Genomic DNA, 26,446 nt, shown 5'->3' on the forward strand with positions numbered 1-26,446 from the left:
GGATGCATGGTTGGTCCCACCTTCATGTTGGAAGCATTTTTCATCGCTTTTGTTTTGTTTGAAAAATGAACAATGCCGTGCCTTAACCACTGTGGGTGTGTTTTACAAATAGAATGTCAATTTGTGCTTGACATTGAAGGCAGTCTCAAAAAGCTGTTCATTCTTTTTAAATCTGCATTGTTCAGCAAAAAAAAGTAGCTATGAAAAGAAGAAAATGAGACCTTAGAAACTGTTTAAACATGCGTCTGAGTCCAAATAATTCTTTTATAAAAAGATGCACATTTTCAGCCTTGGAAAAATGCATAACCATTTGAACAGTATTGTGTTTTCTGGGAAGTACCTCTTTAAAATCAAAAGCTCCCAAGAAATTTCTTTAGATTTCCTACAAAACAAAGTCTGTCTTTGTTATTCTTCCTGCATGGCTTGCTGTTATGTTTCAGGGAAGGAAGTGCATATACACAGCAATAATTGTGGAAAACAATAGCCAGACATCTCTCTTATCCCTCTGGAGTTTCTCTTATAACAAGACCTCTTATAGGTCTTTTACTTTTATTATATTTTTGAATATTTCTTTTCCCATGGGGAAAAAGTATAGTAAATAGAATTTGTTAGAGAAAATTCAAATACTTTTTGGGGATTTTATCCAATGGCTCAACACAAGTGTCTTCAGTGAAGGCAGTGTTTCAGTGATCTTTTGTTTGGGAGAAAAAATGTACTTAATAGGAATCTATATGTGAGCCTTTTTATTCATGTAATCTTCATTTTGAAATGTAAATTGCCCGCTTTTCTAGATAAAGTTAAGGTGTGAGTTGAATTTAAGGATTAGCATAAATATGAATACCTAAATATCAATTTAGATTCAAATAGAGTCTTGCTTTGTTAAAAGGATCAGTCTTGACCCAGAGATAACATAATCACCCAGATAATAAATCACTAAAACACAAAACATAGGCAATACAAGTACAACCTTGAAGCTTTGTGCATCCCTATTTTATACAGTATACACAGTATACTGCTCACTTGTAGAAGTCTTAAGAGTTGTAAGAATTTGCTAACACAATTTAATCATTTTAACAGTAAATTGCATGAGCTTTTTTATTCGCTATTGCTATTAGGACAGAGCAATGGGCAGTCTGTAAGTCAAGGTGCCTAGATACACCATGGCTAATAGTTTACTTGAGTGTTATAAAAAAAGGATTAAAAAGACATCTAAGATACAAGGATTAAGCATTAGTTGCATGCAACTACTCAACATTTGGATTCTTAACAATAATTGCTTACTTTTACTTATATGAATTAAATTATCTCAGAACATGGTATCATTGTGTGGTAGGATAACATGGAAGGATAACAAGGTAATTATGAAGACTGATAATCTTTAATACTGAATTATACTGATCCAACAGTGGATTCTTAACTCCCACCAGCTGACAGTGTTTTTTGCAGCAATGCAATTCCACCTCTGCTTGCCTGATTCCTGCCCAGTTCAGGTGCTGAGTTGGAGAAGAAGTAGGAAAGAGAGCATCCAACTGTAGCTTGGTGCTAACGGTCATTTCTCCTGGAACGACCTCCATGTTAGCGTTAACAATTTCTGCACGAAGTTCAGGTCCAGGTGAATCAGCTGATAATGAGAAACTCGGTTAGCTACCAGCATAGCTGCTACTTCTGAATATTAGTATAATCAGGCATGTTGACAAAAGTCCAATTGTACTGACGCAAGGCTGGCTAATTACTGGCAAGATTCTGCTGCAGGTGGGACCTCTGTTGGAATTCTTGTTTACGTAACGGGCTCTCTATTAACTTTGTATCTCAGACAAAACTTTTAAGTTCTAAGGCTCAGACAACAATAGTGACAGTCGGCTGGCTAAGCTTCAGATAAGCAGAGAGAAGCCAAGAGAGTAGTTGTGCAGTGTCTTTTAACCTGGAAAATAAGAGTTGGCGACTACCTGTGACTTCATCTTGTGGAGTGGGTTTCTATGCTCTGAATGTTCCTAATTGGTTGGTTATCTTTGAGATGATTGACCATGACTTGTAAATTTAAAATCATCATCCAGATGTACTTACTGTATCTCTGTCTGTAGACATCAAAACACCCAAAGTTGGACATCCATCATAGGGAGCATTAGTCCTGGTTTGTGTCATCATCCTGGGTTGGGCTGCTTGTAAAGAAGACCCATCTCCCTTGCATTCTAGCATGCAGGGATCAATAGGCTATTCTGTAGCCAAGACTACAGAGAGAATAGAAAAACTACTAAATCACTAAAAATCTACAGCATAAATTCTGTACTTATTAATAAGCATTGCTGCTAGAAGTCCTTGTAGAAAAGTGGAAAATTTCTTCATTGTGGTCCTAGTTACCATGTAACGAACTCTCAATGTAAATATTGGAAGGGTCTCTGTGACTTTGATTTATTAAATCAGTGGTTATCAATTTCAACTGCAAGAACGTAAAAAGGTTACAATAAAGGTAATTTGTAGATCTCATCCAGCCATTTCATAAGGGAATCAGGGTTATCTGGATCTACAACATAGTTGTTTATTTCACTGTTGATTCTGAGAAGTCTGTTTGGTTCACTATGTGAGAGCCCTTGAGGGGTGTGAATACTATATTTAAATCAAGTTCACTCATAGTCTTCTCCTTGCCTTGTCTTGACCTTTGACCTCTTATAAAGATCAAGTGAAATACTTATATTCATACTGTAGGTTTTTATTGAGTACATAATGAGTCATGTCTACATACATATGGAATACATATACAGTAGAAGTGCATGAAGACTTTGTCAAAAATGTCTGCCAAGTCTTTTAATTGAGCATATTAGTCTGTAAATTAAAGACACTGACCAGATAATATATAACATAACTTATAACTAAGACAGTAAAATGAAAATTACTGCACTGTTTCCATATTGTCAAACTCCTTGTAGTGGTCTGGACAATCATTTGTCCAGACCACTGTGCAAAATTTAGGTTCTTCTCAACAAAGCTGGAGTAAACTGGAAAATGAATGCTTCACTAGCCTACAAGGTTATCTGCAAAGTAGTCACTTTTGTTTTGGGTCACTAGTCAGTAACATTTTGACAAATATACAGCTTGGAAAGACATGATATGTGGAAGGGTGATTGCCATTATAAAGGAGAGGAACAAAATTTATATTGTGTATCTGAGTTTGGAGACTGAAAAGATAATACATAATTAAACTCATAACTAATACATTAAAATGAAAATAAATTTGTTCATATTGACCATCTCCTTGGTCTGACCTGAACATTTGTCTCCCTCAGGGGTTCATTAGCAGAGGACATTTGTCTTCAGGACTTGAACTTGGCCATTCTATGACCTCCCTTATTCTTCCCTCCTTGTAGGTGAAAGCTATGTGTGTGCTTCCAACGAGCCCTACCGCAAGGTGGACTATATGAAGAACGTGAACCCCAACTGGTCAGTGAACATCAAGGCAGGAGTAGCGCGCTCCCTCTCCTCCCTGAGCTCATTGAAGAGCGAGACAAGGGAGAGCAAAGACTTTATCAAACCCAAACTGGTGACTGTGATCCGCAGCGGGGTGAAGCCCCGGAAAGCTGTGCGGATCCTCCTCAACAAGAAGACTGCCCACTCCTTCGACCAAGTCCTGACAGACATCACTGAAGCCATCAAGCTTGACTCAGGGGTGGTGAAGAGACTGTATACCCTGGATGGCAAACAGGTAAGGTTTTCCTAGTTGTTTTTCTGTGCCAATGGAAATAAAAAATCTGGTGATTTCTACGTGTTGGTCAGTATAGTGTACTGTATATACTGTATGGTATAGCACTTTTCATCCCACGGGAAGCACCACTGGAGAACAGAAGCAGCCTGTGTGTTATGTGTCATTTGTGCCAACAGCCCCACTTCTAGCAGATCAGGAGGAGAAAGGACACATTTTATTTAATCGGTTTGAATTTAGAGTGAACGTTATGAAGAGTTGATTCAAAAAGCCTTGAGTAGAAATTAAAGAGGACACCAGAGAGTTCTGAAAGTTAGGGGAGCCCTTACCACCATTCTATACCATTTATTGGGTATTCTGATTGAGAATGAAAAGTGTCAATAACTGCTTCACTAACAGCACTTGCAGCAATTATCTAATTTTATTTAGTGGTTTCTCGTCCCATCCCAGAGTTCATCAAGTCCAACCTTGCCGAGGTATACAAGGCCTGACATGACCAGCCTACAATATGGTGATACCGCTTAATAAATGTTGGGAAAACCATTTAATTCAATTCACCCTGAACCATATCAGTGCAAATTTGCAGTCAATGAAAAAGACAGTGATTAAATGCTTTATTCTGAAGAAACAAAAGAGATCTGCATTAATAAACCATATACTGTAATGAAATGTCCTTATTGTGAGTAGAATAAGCTAGTTTTCCACTCCACAATGATTTTCCAATCATGAGTAAATCTTTTTCCAAATATATGTATGGACCCAGCATAGATTTCATTGGAAGACTAATTGAGAATTTTAGAGGTTTAAGGGAATAGTTCAATTTTAAATAAATATTGTCAAATTTAATGCGGTACTGACTATGCTAGAAAGAGAAACACTAGCAGTGCATTTGTAAGCAGAATTTCAGTTCCTTTCATGTCGATTCAATAGCCAGTTACTGTACATTGCACAAAGTACAACTGACCCTTATTTCCTGTCAGGCTGCAAAGACCTTCTCAGACGGGCCAAAGGAATGACTCATGAAAATAATGAGCTGCAGCCTTTCAGTGTTTTCACCCCAGCAGAGCTTTATTCAGATTGCTGACTATGAGGATTGTAGCTTGTATAGTTCAGTATCAGGCATGATGTTCTGGTTGAAGGTAGGACATTTTGTCTGAGCTCTGCAGGTGCTGTAGCCCTAGATGGATGGGCTTTAGCAAATGGAACATTGGCATGAAAGCTCCATTTTCATTTAACATTAACTACACAGCAGGCTGAAGTCCTTGCCAATTTAAGAATAAAAATGTTTTTTTTCCATAATGCATATGCAAGTCAGAACAATTCATCAAGAAAAAAAATCTATTACAGATAGAAGCTTGATAAAATAAATAGTGGATCAAGTCAATACAGAAAATACTTTTTGGACATTAAAATATACAGTATAAAGTGTGTGAACTCAGTTCTGCTGTGTGACCTTGCAAGACTTAAATTATTGTTAGCAGAGCAAAACATTTGCTTGAATCTGTATGTAGTGCAGTGATCCAGTTATTAGCTTAATCCACCTTTAATACTTTTATGTTTTTGTTTGCAGTACCCATTTTTTACTTTAAATATAGTTAAAATACAGACAAACCTAATCTTAGAAACTGAACTTCTCCATCAAATAGATGCTGCCCATGAGGCGGTATTGTAAAACTAGCTTTTTATCCTGTTTGAATTAAATTTCTCAGTTTACTGTCTAGATCCACAATCCACTGTCTTTAGTCTTTAGTTGGAACGAGGAAATCCATATTTATCCCCATTACAAAGGAAGTCTTTTCTCTGTCAGGTACGTGCAGGGAAACCCTTTATTCTGTATGTTCTTCAATGAGCAACTTGGTTATAGATCTTGAAAAAGAATGCTTTTGAATTAGAATACAAATTGTTGAATACAGAGAAGAGATCAGAGTCCAGCCCATCTTGTGAAACACCGTCATTCAGTGTTGTCGGGAGCTTACCAGACAGATTTCAGAAGCACTGGGGGTTGGGCTCATCACTTGGGATGGGCATTTAGGATGTGGATAATAGTGCAGGATCAATGTAAGTTGAATGCAATGGGTGCATTTTTTAATTTCCGAGTCTAGATGAGGCGCTTAATTTGTTATTGAAAACACAGGTACAGAGTATAACACTTGTAGCAGAAATAGTTTTTAAAATATTCCATTTCAAGTTTTTTCCCCAAGACTTTTAAGTGTCTTAAGGGGGTTTACATCTTTTCCCCTTTGTTAAATGGTTTTTGCTTTGCTCTCATGCTGCTTTCCTTAGCTCATTCCAATAATTATTTACTGAGATAGACTTTCATTTGTCCATTCTAAATAACTGTGCTTTAGAACTTTTTTTTATTTTTTAATGGAAAAAGCTACAGATATGTTGATATTTGTTCAATTAGATTCTAGAATGTGTCATTATATGCCATTAAGTAGTTTGGTAAAAGCCAGAGTAGAAACATCATTCTAATTAGGTTGATTTATTGATGTAACTCACCAGGCTGGAAGAACAACTACCTTACCATGATTAACGAGGCTTAAAAAACTGCATTTGATCAGCCATAACATAACAAAACTAAAATATTCCAGTTAGTCATCTAGAAAAAAAAATGAAGGTTCCTGTTACTTCATTTTACAAATGATGCAAGCATTTAATAAGCAAACAAGTCATTTTATTTCATGTCTGCAAGGAAACAAAAAAGAAAAAAATTAATAGAAAAATGTATATCCAGTAGCTAGGTTTCACAGTATAATGTTCTGAAGAACAAGTAAAGGAACTGACATAAAATCATGATGTCGCCAAATATGTCATGATGTCACTGTAGCTGTGAATCAGTATAAAATGTTAAGGGTTTCCCAGCTCTCTTAGTCTCTCTGGAATTCAGGGTAAAACCTCAAATGGTCAAAATGCACTCTCTTTGCCATTCTATTGTGTCTGTATTTCATTTTATGTCTATGAAATACTCTAGATTAATTTTTTGAGCAAAATTGAGCCGTGCATAGAGAACCTAAATCATTTTTGTAATTACAGACTCATACTTGAAGTTATGACCTCAGATTGTTTTTGCAAACTGTTACATTTCATTTAAACAGTACTCACAAAATAAATTTAGTCTGGGTGATGTTATATGTTTTATAAATAATTAGGGCACAAGAATACTTTTGGCAGCTTTGATGGTTATCCATGTGGAAATTAAAAAGTGTAGTTTTATAAATGTAATCATTTCTAGGAACTATTTTCTGTCCTCAGGTCACTTTATTAATTTCCAGCCCAAAATAAATCAGTTCTTATAAAGAGAGTCATGAACAAATGGGAGCAAGAAGATTATTACAGTGATAAAATTAGAATGAACTTAATCTCATTTCAATGGTCTGTCTGTCGGTAGTCTGCAGTTAAATGAGTTTTCGATTCATATTGTTTTATTCCCTGATAGATTCTGGTTCATTAAACACTGGACATTAAGCAACATTAGAACATTAAAATGTAAGCAGTCGTCCCTGAGGACAGGTTACCAAAATGACTGAAATAGAAATGGAGGATTTCTGTATTATACTGTGACTCAGGGAGGATATTAAAACAGCGCAGCAGAGTGCAGCTTCGGTTTTGTGAAGCATATGGTAATCAATAAACGTACCAGTGCTGTTTTTATCCGCTGTTGTAAAAGTTCAGCTGAACTCTGCTGGTTTTTCCTTTGGAAAATAAGACTTAGAGATAATAAGACAAGTAGAAGCTTATGAATATAATGAAGCAGTTTCAAAAACTCAACCAGGCCATTCCCTGTCAAGACCTGAGATTTTGCTAATATATTATGTAGTAACAGGTAGTAATCATGTATGAAAAAAGTTTAAAAATTAAATATCAGTGACAAATGCTGACTGTGCTTATAAATTTCAATAACATGCAAATGTGTTTCAGTCAATCTTGAAATGTATGGTTTGTGTTTGTGACTATCCAAAATCTCAGTAGGACTGCAAACGTGGTTGAAAAGATATGCAAGCAAATCTTCTCTAGAGATAATACAAAATGAGTACCTGTGCTTTTATATTACTGTGTAGCCACACATATGTTGTCACACTTTTGATACCCAGGAGATGCAAGGAGTGCAAAAAGGGAGAACGAGTTCTAACATTTTCTACAAACACATCATGATCTAAAATATTTGAACAAATTAAATTAGCTAAGCATTGCATAGTGAAGAAATGGGAGTTTAGGTCATTCAGTTCATAGGAATCCCTTCAGAAGAAAACCAAAGAAAACTGTTAGATACTCACTGCCTTCAAATGAACGACTCCATTTATGACTTTATAATGAAATAATCCATTTCATCTAATAACTGAGCTCCAATTAGACCTATAAAGGTTCAAGTTGTACAGTTGCTATTGTAAACTGTACATATATTGACATCATTATAAAAAGTCAGATTTTATTTAAGGTTTGTTGGCTTTTATGTGTTTATTAAGTTCTTATTAAGTTTCATGTGGAATGTCTGAATGCACGATTCACATTGAGTGCGAAGGAGGATGTCGTTCAGTGAAGTACTGTGGTTTCTACATGCATGATCTCAAAGCAGGTGCAAGTTTGGGATTGTAAAAACAATAAGCTACAGGCATGAAACCTCCCACAGAAATATGACTTGGGCATGTGCTGCAGCTGTCAAGGAGCTAAGATCAGATTTTCTGCATTATTCCCCTCTTGCCCTTTCTCCTGGCTGCTGCTCCCACACTCCAGTTTTTGGCTTTTGCTGTGGTTTCTGCAGCTGGTGATGGCTTCAATCCCCAACTCGTCCTTTCGTGTTTCTAAAGATTCTTGTCAGAAGTCAACCCCCCAAAACAGATGTTCTTCTGAGGTAGCCATTTTTATTTTTGTTTATCTGTTTTAATGGTATACGCTGTTGACATTTATAAAATAATTTTTATAATAATTTCCACAGTTGTGGTTACAACAAAAATACAAAGCAAAACATTTTTAAAAAGATCACTTTAAAAAGAACTTGATCATTTGAAATGTTATCAAGCATTAAGAATCACTGAGTCTGTTAAAACTATGTGATTTAGGGCAAAAAGATTAATCCAAGTTGCAACATACAGTAACACTGGAGGCAAAGATTAAGGATGTCGCGGAGAAGGCATGGGGAGTATAAGCTAACATGAAGAAGACATAACATAGGAGCATTTTGAAGAATGACAGATACTGTATGTATGAAAGTACTTATAAGAATTGATTTTTTTAGTTTACATAGTGTATAGTATATCCCTTAAATTAAAAGGTTAATGTTTTCTTTTTGTTATGTTTCCTCTAATGGTAAAAGTAAAGCACAAAGGGATTGTACTGGTTGTTCAGTAGTCCCCTGTATACAGTATGTTGTATATATTTTATATAAATACCAGACCAGTTAATATTATTCTGCGTGCCATGAATCTACAGTAATATAAAATTTACATCTTACTTGCCAAAAGAAGAAGATAAAGTGTATGTAAGCATGTGGTTATGACCTCATATGAGGTCATAACTACAGGTCATACAAAAGAGGCAGCTCTAAAATCTGTTTCACTTATCATAAAAGAGACTTGGTTTTATATTTAAATTATTGCTAAGCTGCTGCAAATGAGTGATTGGCTAACAGTATAAATGAATGGCACAAAATTGCAGCCTGCCATCTGCTATTCAACAATCAAATCACAGGTCTTAATGTCTGAGTCTTGAGAATTGGCATATTCCTGCTGGCCCTGGCCATTACCGGATAATTAGACTGGTAAGTCCTTGGGATTTAAAGTGCAGCTGTCAGGTGGCAGTGCAAATTCTGGGCTGCTGGAGGTAATGCACTTTTCTTCTAGCTCCAGTTTGATTGTTACACTGAAAAGCTAAAGATCTGTGAAATTGAAAGAATCAGGTTAATTGAATGATTTCTTATAAAAAAATGTAACATTGGCAAAATTTGTGAGGGGAAGAGAAATAAGTGCTGTATGTCCATTAGCAACAGTGAGTATACAGCAATGCATTTATGACATGTGCGCATTAATATGTATATAATATAATCTTACTTTTCGTAAACTATTTAGCTGCACAGATGCTTTAATTTTTTATTATTAAGAAAAAATGTGGAAAGTCTCAGCCTGAGTATTGTAAGAATGTAAAAATGTGCCTTGCTGCCTTGACAGATGACTCCTGCATACAGTATATGTACTGTAGGTTGTGAAAATTTGCAGTACAGATTATTTCTCACCACTCACTGCAATGAATGCTTTCAGTGTGGAGTCCAATTAACAGGGAATTGTAACTAATTAAATTTTAATGTTATCTACATCATCATTATTTTATGAGCCCAGGAGAGGGATTCATGTTTCTGGGGGTACATGAAGTGAACTCGAATAAAAGACACAGTCCAGTGATATCTCTGAGCCCAGACATAATGTTTTAGTCTGGTGTACCGTGGGAGTGCTTGACAACCGAGTTAATGGCAGCTCCCTGCTCTTTACTCAGGGCTGACTCAGGCTTTCCTCACATCCACCCCCCTCATTCATTTAGCCTTGCAGGGGGATAGATACCCTGTATGAATATAAAGAGTGTGAAAAATGCACAGTAGATCACAAACTAAAGACATTTCTATCTAAAACTGCGGTTGCTTTTGTAACATTCATAGCTTCCTCATATTATTAATGATAATGATGATGCTGAAAATAATCATAATGACAATAATATTAATAAACAATGTCCTTGTCCTTTTATTCCCATTGTGCATGAGTGAAGTGCATGTAATGTAATGAGACGTGCTGAGTCATGCACATATGTCGGTTTTTCACGCTTTTTCTCTTATGGGTTTTGTGCTTTATTGGGCATTCCCTGTTAACCATTGTGAACCATTGTGATCCTGCAGCTGTGTGAAGAGCACGGGAATCAAGGCTGGTCTAGAAAACAGTTTCAGGCTGCAGAGCACATCAGACCTTATAGCTAGCCTAATGCTCCGCACCCTATGGGTTGTATCAACTTTCTTGAATCAAAGTCCCATTTAAAAGGGGTCACAGGAGGATTGGCCAGAAATCACAGTCCTGAACAAATATTTCTGTTTTATACAATGTAATTACTTTAATATTCACATTAGTCTCCTTGATATTTGCATTTGTTACCATTACTGTATGCTGAGATGCAGAAAATAAACAAATGCTGTTTGTGTCATGAATGTCAAGTAAAAGTGGCAGAGGAAAGCCTTTTTAGTGATTTCTCTGAAAAGTCATTTATCACAGCTTACTTTATGTTTGAAAGAGCACTTCTTGTTTTTATATTGACTTAAAAATAAAACAGCAAGAGCAGAAAATGCACCCTTTTATTTTGGGGGGAATTTTCTTAAAATAAAAAACAATCCTTGTAGTCCCTGAATGAAACAGTCTGTTTCCCATTAATGTCCTGTAGTTTGATTATTTTAACAACACTCTTGCAGCATAGTTCTTTTTGTACTGTACACATTTCTGGTGTATTTACTCTTTTATCAGTTTTGGAAGGATTAGATGTAAATGCCAATAAAGAATGTTTGAAAACTGCTGAATTAAGTAACTGAAAAAAATGTTCTTCATGCAGAACAGATGTTTTTGTACAGGCTTTTGAAGTCCATCTGTTTTAAATTCTTCATTCATACATATTATTTCTGTTGATTGCTCACGTGTGATTTTGCAAAGTAATAGCAGGTATAGTAAAATGAATGGGCTCCTGAATGCCTCGACCAGTACAGCTCTCAATGCGGGTCTTACAGTCCAGACATTGCTGTTTTAGGTCAAGGCCCCATCAAGACCTAATGGTGACCTGACATCCCCTAGCAACAGTGTGTAATTACTAAGGGCAGGGACTGGATGGGAGTGGGAGTCAGTGAGAGAGAGTATCCTCATGTTACTTTGTAGGACCTGCTGAGTGCCTATGAGCTAGCCATGGTATCGGTGAGAGCCTCAGTGTCCGTCCATTCAGTGACAATGTAGTGTGTGTGGGCAAACCTGGGATTCAAAACTTTTGGTCTCTTCACAGGGGCTGACATGCACAGCCCTGCTCAAAGGCTTTTGGGAGTCATGTGGAAAGGAAATAATTTAAATTTGAATTCACATTGAGCGTTATTGGCATGGTCAATGAATTACAATGCCAAAGCAACAACAATTAGAAAAAAAATATTAACACACATTTACAAAAACATTATTATTTGAGTAGCTCATTTGGTGTTCTTCAGGCTGTGACAGAAAATCTTCACGTACTCGGCTGTCAGCTCTACTGAGTTTCCTGCCCCCTCCGCCAATAGGATTGTAAACAGTTCTGATTCTGGCAGGTATGGGAATGCTGAGACTAGATTCATTGTTTTAGGAAAGACATTTTGTCTAATTTCAGACTCTTTATTGCTGTGCTGTGGCAAAGGGAGCACTGTCTCTCCTCTCTGGGCAGCCAGGTCTATCTTTGTAGCTCAGTATCCATTGCTAGGCTGATGAGCATGTTTCTATTTGCTGTCTCTAACCCTGGTCAGATACTTGGCCAGTGTGTATTGTCTTTTAAGGCCCCAGTAGCATTCCAATTTATGTGTGTTTTGCTTGTCCTGTATTCATCGGCACACATGCAGTTTAAAAAGTTTCGATAGCTAGCAAAAGTAAAACCTCTTAATTTATCATGTACAGAATTTATAGTGCAGTAGTGTTAGGTAGGCCATTGAAGGATGTCATTGTTTTCCAGTAAATGTAAGCCCCAAAGATCACTGAAAGATTTATTATTACTTAATGATTAATAATGTCAGGTTTTTATACACAGTAAATAAATTCAATGAGTAATTTGTGCTAAAAATTGATGACTGAATATGTTTAATTAAAAACTGGATAAAACAGTGGCTTTTTTAAATGGAAAAAACAATAATGCTTGCATCATAACCATAGAATCATGGAAAGGCCTTCATCCAGAAGTGGATCTTTAAATCAGAGCTGGGCTCAATGGACAATTGTAAATTTTCAATACATTTCATACTAGTGGCTTGGCTGAAGGCTTAAGATGTTGATGGTTATGGTAGTATGTATAAATCTGTATTTACTTAAGTATAGCATGTTCCTTACTTCTAATCTATCAGGGATAAATGAACTATAATTGCCTACTGTAATTTGGATTTGCTGCAAACATTTTATTAGTAACACATCTTAATATTAGATGTGTTGGGTGGCCTTTCACATTATAAGGTAACTTTATTTCAGATTGAAATTAGAGTAACTCAGTCAGTTTTAGACTAAAATATATTTTTTTACGTTTGATTATGATCAATTCTACTGTAATCCTGCCCACCAGTTTCCCCAGAAAACCTGTTCATTCTTCTCTATGATGGCACAGCATTGGCATGCTTTAACAGATGGATGACTTTGTTTTCCTTTATTTGTTACATTGCTTTGGAAGCTTTTCAGACTTTAATCCGAACTATGATAGATGTGGACAGCCAGATTTGTACACCATGCCCAGCCTTCCTTAAACACACACATACTGTACAGTATCTGTTTTTATTATCATACCAGCAAAAGGTTATAAGGTACTGTACTTTGAGGGGAACAAAAATAGTTTAAAACAGATCAAATAGTCAGAAATTGTCATTGATTAATCATTTAAATAGTGTTTTGTGTGGTGTCTCATTGTTCTGTCTAGTTCATTATTATTTAGTTCAAAACCATTAAATCCATTCTTGGAAGCTGGGTGAGGCAGTGACGGCTGAAGTCTGTTGTCATATGCCAGTCTAGACTACAAATCCTAGGGAAAAAAGAGAGGGAGAGTACTTTGACTGTGTAGCAAAGCTGATTGACATCAAATCCTATCTGATATCCAGCCAAGTGGATTACCATGATAAAGAGCAGGAATTGCAGCCTCTTCATGTTGTCTGTAACAAGTGGGCACGTGCAGCTTGTAAAGTTCTGCCACAGGCAACAGAATATTGACAATTAAAATGTGGGCAAGGCTGTAAGAAGTGAAAGTTTGTAAAGGGTAATTATTTTTTATTTGAAGCATTATACGTGACTTTCTGTTTTTTTTTCTACTAATATTAAGTTATTTGTTTAGGTCCTATGTTAAAATAATCTTTTCAAGTCTTCTAAAACATATTTGAAGTTAATCTTTCTTCTGTGAATAATCATTTTTAATATCCAAAGCCAAACTTTAAAAAAAGTGTACTAAATCTCTGCAATTATATACTTTATAGTGTTGGTTCTGTATACATTTGTATTTAATTTTGTATTAAGAGGAACTTTTCTAAACAAAAGTTTCCCTGCAACACAACATATTCAATGTGTTATTTTACTCCTGTAAATCCAACGTTATTCTTACAAGCTTTCTGTACGTGAGCTAATGAAGTTCAGTATAGATTTACATTGACATTGCTGTTTGTAAACAGCAACCCTTTGGTTTCATGTAACTTTTCTTTTTAAAGGTCATGACTCAGGCAAGAGAAAAATCTAATTTATCTCATCAACACAGTTTTTTATATTAAAGGAAAAATTGACTGCTGTACTTCCACCCATTTCCAGACTGATTTTCCTGCTGAAGGTCACAGCCAAGGGTACTACACTGACACTAAATTCATAGTTTCAGCGAGTCCTTTTTTCTTCACAGATGTGATTTGTATTATAAGATGTAACACATCTTAGGTCCTTCTAAATAATTGTTTTGTCAAGTAGTAACCTTTTACAAAGTGAATTGATTAAGAAATGTGTATTTCAAACTGCAGTTATGCTGCTATAAAACAAGTATCCTTTTTTTGAAAATGAAAATCGTAATAGAAATGTTTTTCTCATATTCTAGAGTTCAGGATTGTGATTTTTGTGTTTAAAACAATTAACATTTTGTTCAATAAAGCAAGGTCATCTTATGCTGTACTCAGATTTCTGATACATTTAAGGATTTTGTAATTTTTTTAATGACAAAATGCTTTTTAAAGGCATTTACTTCCCCACAGGAAAGAGAACATGTTAAATGTAGAATTACTGTATGTGTTTTCCATTCTGTCACAAAGCACACAACAGTAGGTGCAAAATATAAATCCATAGGAATGCTGTGAATGCAATGCAATGTTGGAAATGCAGGTACTTTATTATTATTTCTTCTAGCTGAAAGTTTGTGTTGGAACCTAGAGTTTTGCATATGATTCAAAGTAGTTCCACTGTGTCAGTAAACACTGTGTAAAACCACTCACTGCCTTCTGCCACCACTGCTGTGGAATGGAAGAGCGCTGAAAAACAAAGGGTCGACTCTGTAAAGTGTTTGTTTCTGTTTTGTTTTAGAATGTGCGCTTTTTCAATGTGCTTCGACCAGTGAGAGTGCTTTCACTGAAATATTTAGCTGACTGCCCAGGTTGCCATGGCAACTGTCCATTATTCTGGGTTCAAGCCTGGAGTGTACCATTTAGCTCAACCTCATAAACCATGTACCTGGATTGGTTCATCTTTCATCTTTTCCTTATTTTAACAATGTGATACTTCATATACAGTAAATGATTCTTCTGTGCCTTGCAGATTGCAGGAACAAGCCAACCACTGCTGCTGTGGCAGACCACAGTAAAATGTAACAAGCTAACCACTTATTCCACTTTTGTCACTTTACATTTTTAATAATTCCTTCTTTTCTTGTATTATTTACAAAGCACTGCCTAGACTGAGAGACAAATATCTATATCAAATATACAACATATACAACAATACTCTTTCTGGCTCTAAGATTTTAACTAGGGAGTCATGAATTCCAGTCCCTAATGTGGACACTGCTCTTGTATCCTTGAGTAAAATACTTCATCCCAGTTGCTCCTTAAAGAATATTTTATTCTATAAAAATCTAATATACCTGTGGATATACAGTATTTAACAAGTGTTCCACATTATACTTTTAATCCATTATAAGATCAGTGTAGTCCAGACCTGGTGAGACCCAAAATTGCTTTCTCCCTAATTGTTTCCAGGCCAAAAACACTGCTGAACACTTAACAACCATCACCGTGACAGATGGCCCGAGCTCCCACAGTAGAGACTGTCCTTTCCCGTGAGGAAAGTGAAACAAAGATGTACCACATTGTTACAATTACAGCAGAATATGCTGTCCTGCTTTAAAGTTTAGCATTCATCAAGTAGAAGCTGAAATCACACTGACTGTGTGAGCCAGAGAGTTCAAGTTGGCAGCCACACAGATTTGCCGACGATACCATGCGATTGCTTGATATAAAATAATTTGTACCTACCAGAGAAATATTCTGCAATACATGTGCAGATATATTTGCATGCAAAATATTTTTTGTTACTGAAGTTGTTTTTGTTTGCTTACTTGTTTTTCACATTTTCTTCATCAGAGCCAATAAGCCACTGCTGATGTCTGGGGTCTTATTTGGAGATGGGTTGCAAGGCAAATGTGAATTTGATCATTCTATGTATCTTTTAAAAGTAAAATAGCAAAACATTATAATTGGATTTTATATTGCTTTTAAGCATCCATCTGCATGTAATAAATTTTCATATCATCACCATTTCATTAAGAATATAATATTTAAGTTGAACTGTATGGCAGAATAGTAAACCAACAAGCACTGTTAGTGCTATTGAGCTACAGTATTATGAAGTAGACAATTACTATGCTGTCCCTCCAATGATACCCCTAAAAGCTCAGTTCTTAATTAATGAGGCATATTAAAAAATGAAGAAAAACGTCAGACTCATCATTAAAGGTGTGAATATTAACAATATGTTATAGTGAGTTAGAAATTAATTGTATTTGATACATTGATTCTAGCCTGCAGCCATATCACCCTGCAACTCACAGCTGGCAACCAGCTGAAGCTAAGCAGGTGTGAGCCTGGTCAGTACCTCTGTGGGAGACCTCCAGGGAAAAACTTTGGTTGCTGCTGGAAGAGGTGTTAGTGGGGCCTGCAGGGGGCACTCACTGTGGGTGAACCAGTGTGGGTTCTAATGCCCCAGTATAGTGACTGGGACACTATTCTCATCCTTCAGATGAGACGTAAAACCGAGGTCCTGATTCTCTGTGGTCATTAAAAATTTCAGGGCATTTCTCGAAAGAGTAGGGGTGTATCCCCAGCGTCCTGGCCAAATTTACCATTGGTCTTTACCAGTCATGGCCTCCTAATAATCTACATCTATGAACTGGCTTCATCACTCTGTTCTCCTCCCCACTGATAGCTGATATGTGGTTTGCATTCTGGTGCACTATGGCTGTTGTCGCATCATCCAAGTGGGGCTGCACATTAGGGTGGAGGGGAGACCCCATTACCTGTATAGTGAAGTGGAGTGTCCAGAAACGTGTAAGTGTTTATATATGTAAGGAATTACTGTTATTATTATTTGATGATGATGACGAAAGGGAAGTGGTAGATATACCAATCCAGGATTTCACTCAGGTGTTCACTGAGGAAGATGTAGACAAAATACCTTAGCAGGTGAAGGAAGTTCTTTATTAAATAGTATTAACTCAGAAGAAGCAGAAGCGTTTCAAGTACTATATTATTTAACAAATGCAACATCCCTGAGCCAAGCAATAGTTTCTGGTCCAGGTGTGTTAAAGGTGAGTTGTTCTCCACCGAATCTGTGGAGTCTGTGAGCCGTCCTTTAGGATGTGCTGCATAGTTTTCTCCTTCCAACAGGAAGAAAGGAGGATTGCACTGATTCCCCATCTTTAGAGGTTGGCAAGACATGGAGCATGACCATTCCTAAACTCACTTATAGTGAACCAATCTTTTCTTGGAAGATAAATGCTGGGAGGTTGTTGAGTAAGTGCAGTGATTCCCATTCTTATACTCAGGTGGAATCTGAATTGAGGTGTTGTTGGGAAGGGTTTTTCCAGATTGGCTTTCTTGGAACCATATGGGTTTGGTGGATTAAATGTGTCCTTGTGTAGTAGCAGGAGAGGAGTGTTTCAAGTTCTTTGAGCATTTTGTGAGTTATTGCTAGCCTTTGGATGTGTGGAGGAGTGCTTTTTGCAGGACAAGAAGCCAGGATAGTGGGGTGGAGCATAGGGTTCCATTGCTGGCATTGAGCTGGGTGTCTACTCTGTGAGTATGTGATAATCTTGACCAGACTACTGCCTCTTCAGCACTGTCTGACCAGAGAGTGTTTTTAGGTAATATTTTATTTTGTGAATGTAAAGTCCCTGAGCCAAGCAATAGTAGCAATTCAGGTACCAAACTGCTACTGTCCTGAATAACAGGGCAAGGGCTTATGTCCAGAGGGTGGTTCTGGTAGCACTCCATGCGGTATCAGCTTTTTTGGAGATCATTTTATTAGAACAAAACTAGAAGATCCCCTGTATAGCAATATCCTAGGGTATAGTTTGGACAGAATTAGAAAAGATAGGTCTTATCTAACTAAACTGTTATTTGAACAAGCAACATTAATGGACACACACAGAGCATATGATGTGATTTATTTAAATTTTCAGATGGCTTTAAATAATATGCCCCCATAAAAGATTGATTCTCAAATTGCAGGCAGATGACATTTAAAGTTATGTGTGAACTAATTAAAAATTAGGAAACAGAGTACAAATAAACAGTAAATGTTCACATTTAGGTGATGTAATTAGTGGAATACCACAGGCATCTGTACAAGGAACACTGCTCTTCCTTATCTACTGTATATCAGATATATACTGTAGTTATACTAACTGGTATAGTTAGTAAACTACTCAAGTTTGCATATGATACCAAATCAGGAGAACTAGCTAACAGTATAGAAGCAGCAAATGCAATTAAAACAATGTAGACAAAATTGAACACTAGGTAGACACCCAGCAGATGACATTTAATGTATACAAGTGCATGGTTTTGCATGCCTATATGAAAAACACAAACTATAAATGCAAAATGGGAAACAATGAGATAGAAGAGGCTTTTTTTCTTTCAGACAATATGGGGCAGCAATAAAAATGAATTGGCCTTCTGTATCTCTTCTTTCTAAAACTGACCTGGCAATCTGACTTTCCTGCCCTTGTGATTGTAAGCAGTCCAAGTCAGGATCTAAACATTTCCCATGGCTCCAAGCCGAGAGAGTGGGTCAGTAAAGAACAGAAATCTACCCAAGATATTCACAAGAATAATTCTTTTTGTGAACCCATTGTTATTTTCATCTGATCAATGGAATAAGACTACTGGACTCCTTGTGGCATTCTGAATATCCAGCATATTCAATAAAAAAGTTATGGCCAGGATGAAATGAGTTTCTCCCACCTGTCTTACTTGCAGCCATACCCAAATAGATAGACAACTCTGATGTTATCAACTTTTGTCTTTGTAGTCCGTGAGTGAACCCTCAGCCTTTCATATCACAGCAGATCGATTCCCAAATATATGCTATTACTTGTGTTTGTTACAGTATGGAGATTTTGGTGTACTGTATCAATAAACTGTATATTGTATATTCAGAAGCCATGTGAGACTGTAAATTATAACTGTATGTTTCATTGATTCCTAACAGTCATCAAAACACTTTGCAATTTACTGTTCCAATTTCTAATTGTTGCAGTAAATTATAAAGCCTCACATTGCTGCAGTAGCTTATAGATCCCATTTGGTCAGCTGAATGGCCTTCTCTCATTTCTAACCTTTCTTATGCATAAAATCGGATGGTATTTTTCCCCCTGAGGCTTAAATCGACTAAAGGAGAATGATAAGATACCCCATTTAATTCTTTGCTCAAGACAGTCATGCTTGGTAACATGCAAAACAGCACCTGCTGTTAGGAATGAAAATACATATAATTTAAATGTCATATTGTAGAGAGTGGAGGAGCATTTCATTTGAAATGTGAAGACTGCGTATAGAGGAATTCCTAAGAGGGCTGCAAAGCACTGATTCACCATAAAGTATAATTAAAGTGGGAGTACTGGTGGCAGCTTTGCTCTGCTGTAACCTTTTAGCTGTCAGCCAGTAAGGCAAGCCTGTGTGTGTTAATTGACCTTTTACACATTCAACGTGAACTCATATTCCACCTCCATTATCACATGATAATAGCAATAGGGTTGGCAGTGACTTCTGGTGTTCACTGTTTGATCAATGGAGTGTGAAAGTCTCTGGTACAGTATGCACAGTGCCACTTCTTTAGTATTATTATTACAGAGCTAAAATCAACCTTGCAGTCCCAGGGGAAATACAGGTCTTCAGCAAAGAATGATGATTGTTGTGCCTAGTGATTGAGGATATGCAAATTTCAGGTTTCATGTTTTCAAATATTTAATTTTCTTCTAAGACAAGCCTCTACAATTGTTTTTGCTTGAAATTGTGGGTCTTGCCACAGTTACACTAAAAGAATCAAGTCAATAGAGATGTACAGTATTATCACTGTATAATAAATAGTTTTTTATTTTCATTTTATTAATGTACTGTTATTTTGTGTGAACCAGAATGTTGTTCTTCAGTGTTTCTTACACAGGTTATGGAGATGCTTGACAATTTCTCTAAATTGTGCTAGAGTCTGAATTATTCTTCATTTTAAATACTAGTGCCAATCAAAATTACTGCATGTTACTTGTAAATTCAATGTTGAGTTACCCAGAACATGGAATTAATGTTATTCAGTCGTCTTTTCTTTTTGAAAATGAAATATTTTAATTATTTATCCACATTTACACAGTACATTCACAAACCAGACATGAGGAAACACTTGTGTATCTTCTTATCACAGTACACATGATACAATAAATAGATTCAAACTTATTTATTTATTTGTTACTAAGACAAGTGCTAAAAATGACAAAAATTACTTTACTTTTGTATTCTAGTGGGTCGAAGCTGACAAAACATTCATTTCGCAGCTACACTTTTGTCCTCAAAGGCATTTTGTTTTCCAACAGATTAGACCAACGCATACAACAGAATACATACAGTACCGGACAATTCTTAGGCAATGACTGGTAATGATTAAATATTAGAATCACCAATTCACTTTCTGAAACATCCAAATTGCTTTGTGTTTATCCAGCTCAAATCTCAAATGAATGCATAAAGAATTAAACAGAAATTCCATGTTAGCGTCGTGGATACATGAATTTCTATCACTGCCATCTCAGTTCAAGTAAATTATGCAAGATAGACTATGACCAATGAGCACCTCACAGAAACCCCTAAATAAAAAAGGCCACAAGAACATAAAGGAGCAAATCATTCATTTAACAAATTGAATACATATAATTATACATTATAGTAGTTCAGGTGGGTAGCTGTGTCAGCATGCGTAGTCTGCAAAGGAAGTAATAGGTTTATTCCATGCTGAAAAGAGAAGAAAGAAAACACAATGTTTCGGCCATAGAGCCTTCTGCAGGTGGCAGGTGTCATACCCGAAGAAGGCTTCACAGCCGAAAAGTGTTTTCTCTCTTCTCTTTTCAACATGGAATAAACCTATTACTTGTTCCTTTGCATTATACGTTATATATACCCAAAGCACAGAGAAATTATATTTTCTTAACAGGAACAAATGTCCAAGATCATTGCTGCTTCAGTTTTGAGATTCATACTTCACTGTAGAAGGCCAATGCAATTCATGTGAGGTATTCATACGTGGGAAAATAATCATTCTAAAGCTGGCTACATATTTTTACTGACCCATTAAAAGACCAATCACACTACATGTTTGATCAATTAAAATATAGATCAGAATATTAAATTTTATTATACAAACTTACACTCCACTTTCTTTTTTGTTACTTCAGAATTTGAAATACTACGAAACACTTACCCACTGTGAAGTAACATCGGACTGGATAACAAGGAGAATTCTGATTTTGCTCTCTTTTTGTTTCAATTTTATTTACAAATTAGGTTCACTGAATGGGGGAAAAACTGAAGAAAAGATTATTTTGAAATCTTCTTTGATAATCGGGTGGTTTAAAGTTGGTGGAGTTCGAGCCCTAAAATTAAAAATGCAGCCGAGGGCTGTAGAAGACCTAACAGACAACAAGCTGAGACACTAAAATAAGGCAATGACCCTGAAGTCATCTTATGGCAAAACGTTTTGTTCTCATTATTTGAACATCATTTTATATGGATTTTATTGCTTTATAATGTGATGATAGCCATTCTCTGTCAGTCCTTTAAAAATATTTGTGAGCATGTTCAGTAAAACTACACTACTGTATGTAGGAAGATAAGCAAAAAAAAAGTTTTATGTAACCTATTGGTTATGGTTTTTATGGTTTCTTTTTTCTTGAAGTCCACATACAGGAAACAGTCAATCAAATGTATTTTTATACAGCACCTTTCAATCCAAGGCATTCTCAAAGCACTTTACATAACTTAAACTAAATAAAAAAGTACAGTAAACAGAAAATACAATAAAAGCATAAATACATTTGAAATTAAAAGAAATGTAGTACATTTTTAGGTTATGATTTTAAGGCCCTTGAAAACAAATATGTTTTGAGGAAAGATTTAAAAATGACAACAAAGGCTGCATTTTTAATATGCTCAGGATTTTAAAGATGAGGGACCTTCGGTTGAAAATGTTTAGGCCCCTAATGTGTGATGTGAAGCCCTTGGAACATTAAGGAGCCTAGAGCCAGTGGATGAAGTAAGGGAAATGGGACGTGGGGGATAGAAACTCTTGACGGTCCAAATCTTCAACTGTGTTGCGCTTGGTAGGTTAACAAAAAAATAATAAAGTCTGGCCTGTAAGTCATTGCAGTTTTTGTTCAGCACAGGAGAAATAATTTAAGATTTTTTAGTCTTGAGCAGCACAGTTCTGGTTCACAGTTCACAGTTCACAGTTCAGTTATTGTTGTTTCTGAAGTAATTTCCTGGATGAACCAGCTAACAGGGCACTGCCGTAGTATAACCTTGTGAGGATGAAAGTATGAACTCATTTTTCAGAATTCAGAAAGAGAAAGAATCTTCAATGAATATGTTTCAGAAACTGAAGAACATGAGCTGCAGACTCATCTCATGGCCAAAGAGCCAAAAATCAGCCCTAAGTTTTTAACAGAATTTGCGACCTGGTGGGGAGAGATCTTAAAATCATCTCAGTCTTATTCTTGTTTAATTTGAGATAGTTCTGACTCATCTGGAACTGTACACTGGCAAAATATTAATTGAACAAGCAATTTGAGGATTTGATGATGTATGCAGTCAGTGGACAGACAGTAGCTCTTTGCTTCCTTTCCTTCTCAGGGTTCTGATTTATGCTGCGTTTTGCTTCACGCTGGTTGTCCTCTAAGGTCATGGTCAACTAATAGCAGGCACAGAGTATCCCAGTCTGCAGAAATTGAATTGAGTTTAGCCTTTTCAACCAGATATATCTTAACTCATTTAAGGAGAGAGCTGCTGGAGTCCTCTCAACTCTAATTATCATCTCTAAATTGAGACAGAGGTTTTTGAAAGCCATGATAATGACACAATAATGACTTCTCCTGTATAATTACAGCAATTGGGCTGTCAGATTTGAGGGAACATCACTGTATTTTACTTTGTCTAGCCATACTCTAGCACCCTCTGTAAGGGCATTAAGGCACTAATCATGGTTTCTTTTTATAGTATACTAATTATGATGTACTTAATTGTTTTTTTTTTAAAGGAACACCTGCTTTTTAATAGTGGTTATAGTTGTAGCTTAGTGGTGATTACCTTGATTAAATATTACTGGATACATTTATTACATACTGTATTAATGCACGTCTAGATTTAATCTGTGTTGTATAGATTTGATAACAGTGCATTAGTATTGTGATCAAATACCTTAAAGATGTCAAAGTATTCTTTATTTACATACCACATGTTGGTACTATTTCTGCTAGATCATTTTTAACGATAGTAGTAAACATAAATACGACTTCACAGGATTGTGATGCTTAGCTTTGTAGCTCCTGGTCATGAGATTAATTCTTGCCTGGGGAGCCTTCTGTGTGACATTTGCATGTTTTCTAAGGGTCCACATGGGTTTTATCCAGGTGTTTCTGATTCCTTTTTGTTTTGTTTGAGATATTAAAATCCAGGCAGAACGTTTTCCACTTGGTTACTGAAGGGAGAGCTGAAAAACCTTACACTGTTCAGTATTGATTTGTCCCCCATCAGTCTCACAAGGAACACACTGATTACACAGGAAATTAGGAGTGAGCATTCCCTGGTTGAAATTAATATTATTACTTTAAAGGTTGTCTTACATCTAAAATTGTGTCATGTGAATGGCATGTTCTTGAACTTTACTAAAATCTAAAATATTTATATAGATCAGGAAGAGCAGCAGGTCTAAAATGAATCCCTGTAGCACACTACTGCTTCCATTGGCCCAGTTAAAGTGTACGCCCCTTAAGATGACTCGCTGTTTCCAATTCTTTAACCAGTTTTCAATCCGATGCATTTTGTTTTCTGACAGATTTTAATGTGATAGCCTTTTATGAATGAGCACATCAATCACTCAATCTAAATATACAGTATTACATCATGTACTTTATGTCCTTGTTGCTTGTTCAAAGAGTTCTATTAAGGTAAATTGTGTGCCTTTTCTAATCTACTGTACTGTCTGTTGACTGTCCTTTAAAATGTTGTAATTTGTAAATATCATTCTAGTTCATCGAGTATTGTTTTAATAATTTATGTCAGTAACAGAAGTAGGACTGATTGTCAGGTTCAGTGTTTCCCTTCTCCATTTTATGAAATTTCATGTGCACTTTTTTACTCTGACTACAGCTCTGATCCTTCATGGCAATTGAAATATCCTGGTTAAAGGCCTATGAATACCATTCTCTTTTTCATACATACAGCCTGTTTAGAGGCTCTGGTGATTTATTAGTTTTAAGCATAAATATTATCTTGGTTTTTGATGCTATGCTAAAAAAAACTCAATACTGATAGTGCTCCTTTCATAACCTGAACTGAAATCTTAACATTTTAGCTGTGTCTACCTTTTTTGTCGATGGGCTTAAACAGTGGTTAGGAAAGCAATTAGCAGTTCCCAACATAATCAATTTCTACTGACAAAATAAGTAACTAATTAATGAAATCATTGATTTGTGTCATTGGTAACTAAACTGGAAATATCTATCATATCTGGACTATTTGTTGTAGCTATATGTTTTTTTTCATTTTACAGACCACTTCCAGTCTGTGAGTGTACTCAATGTAACAAGTTTATTTTGGGACACTTAGGGAGGACAAGAATTTATATTATTTGCATTAAGCTACTGAGCATTTATTACCATATGACAGATTATTTAATTACATGGTTTCTCAAATTAATGTCTGCACATTTTTCCTATTGATATTAAATTGTAGTCTGTGATATTTATAATGTCCTACAATTTAAAAACTCATTTAGTATACTGTAGTACAAAATGTTTCCTTACTAATCGTTTCACATTCATTCTACTTCTATGTAAGAAAATCCTTATTTTTGTAAATATCAGTTTATTTTAGAGTATCAGGTTTCCATTGTAAAATATGTTTTGGGAATTCTGATTATAAAATCCATCTTTCAACACGAAATCCTTGATTTTGTTTAATTACATTGTGTATGTTTATGGTGATTAATTCTGTAATGTATATTTAGCTTCCCTTGTTGTAGTCTGTTTCTATATTTTTTATTCAGCTAAGCAAAGTATACTTTCAAAGATTTTTCTGTATTTTAGACAGAACTAGACATTAGCCACCTTAAGGCATAATGTCAAAGCCAGACTGTGCAATCCATTTGATTTTAGGCTTCAACAAAACGCAACATGACAGGGTATCTCTGCCATTGGTGACTTTTGTTTGTCTTGTATGTTGAATTTACCTTGCTGGAATAATGTTAAGAAAGGTAAACAGAACAGAGTTTTGAAATACCAAACCTCAATAGCTGAGGAGACTGTGAAGACAGTATACAGTACAGTATCTAAATATTTTTGTTTATTATATTAACCAGATTTTTTTCAAGCCAATCTCTTTTCTCTGTATGCTTTAATACTGTATTTTGTCATGAAAGAGATGAGTGTTATGTTTTGTCACATTTTAGAGTTTTTGTTTTTAAGCGAATAGTTTTAATTCAGTCTTTCAGGTTTTTCAGGTTTTCAGGTACTGTAAGTGTTTAGAATTAAGCATATGGCAGCCACTTCGTCACCATTGGTACAATACTGTTAGTAACTTTTTATTTTATTAGATAGATATACAGTAAGTTATATCTATGTAAATAAATAGAAGTACATTTAAGAAGAACTAAAGTATTTAAGAATAGAAGTAACTTAAGATAGGTAACTGAATGTCCTCTTGATTGAAACCTTCCTTTTGTTCACATGTAAAGCCAGGATCCAGTTAAGATGTTGTTATGACTTTCTTCTGTTTTAGTGCATTTTAAAACGCACTATACAGAAGTTGCATCATTTGCACTTTTCAAAAGAAATTTGCATTTTCACCTTCAGAAAGTATGGGAAAGTATTTTCCTTTTTAAATGTTGGTCTTTTAAAATATTCTATTCCAGTGGTTCTCAAACTGTGGTACTCCCCCAGGTGGTACGCCAGATGACCCTGGAAATTTGTTGTGTGCACTGAAAAGACGGGAATTAAAATTATATAATTTTTTCATCTGTGATTTACTTAAACGGTTTCAGAAAGCTTGAGACAGGTTTTCATATTTTCTATTTTAATAAAATCAGTTTACGTGTCATATACGCAGCCTACGTATATAGCTACGTCGATACAGCGCGCGCTAATATTTGAGTGTCCATACTCCTCTCGAGCTTTCAAAGACACAGTTCAGTGCCACATTCGCCAACAGAACAAGTGATTGAAAATGAATACCTCCCAAAAATCAAG

At 35.8% G+C, this 26,446-nt stretch overlaps 1 protein-coding gene across 7 annotated transcripts in view; it reads left to right on the forward strand.

Moving 5' to 3' along the window:
* The window catches only part of dclk2a (doublecortin-like kinase 2a), an 83,939-nt gene that overhangs the window by 14,837 nt on the left and 42,656 nt on the right, over nucleotides 1–26,446 (forward strand). For all 7 annotated transcript variants that reach the window (XR_015938063.1, XM_088633168.1, XM_088633169.1 and 4 more), the window contains exon 2: nucleotides 3,363–3,697. Coding sequence is in view for 6 of the 7 variants with exons in the window: in XM_088633168.1 (XP_088489294.1) it covers nucleotides 3,363–3,697 (335 nt within the window). In the remaining variant the exon portion in view is untranslated. The remainder of the gene's footprint in view (nucleotides 1–3,362; nucleotides 3,698–26,446) is intronic.

The sequence above is a fragment of the Lepisosteus platostomus genome, chromosome 1, assembly GCF_059453375.1.
Source record: "Lepisosteus platostomus isolate fLepPlt1 chromosome 1, fLepPlt1.hap1, whole genome shotgun sequence".
NCBI classification, from domain to species: domain Eukaryota; kingdom Metazoa; phylum Chordata; class Actinopteri; order Semionotiformes; family Lepisosteidae; genus Lepisosteus; species Lepisosteus platostomus.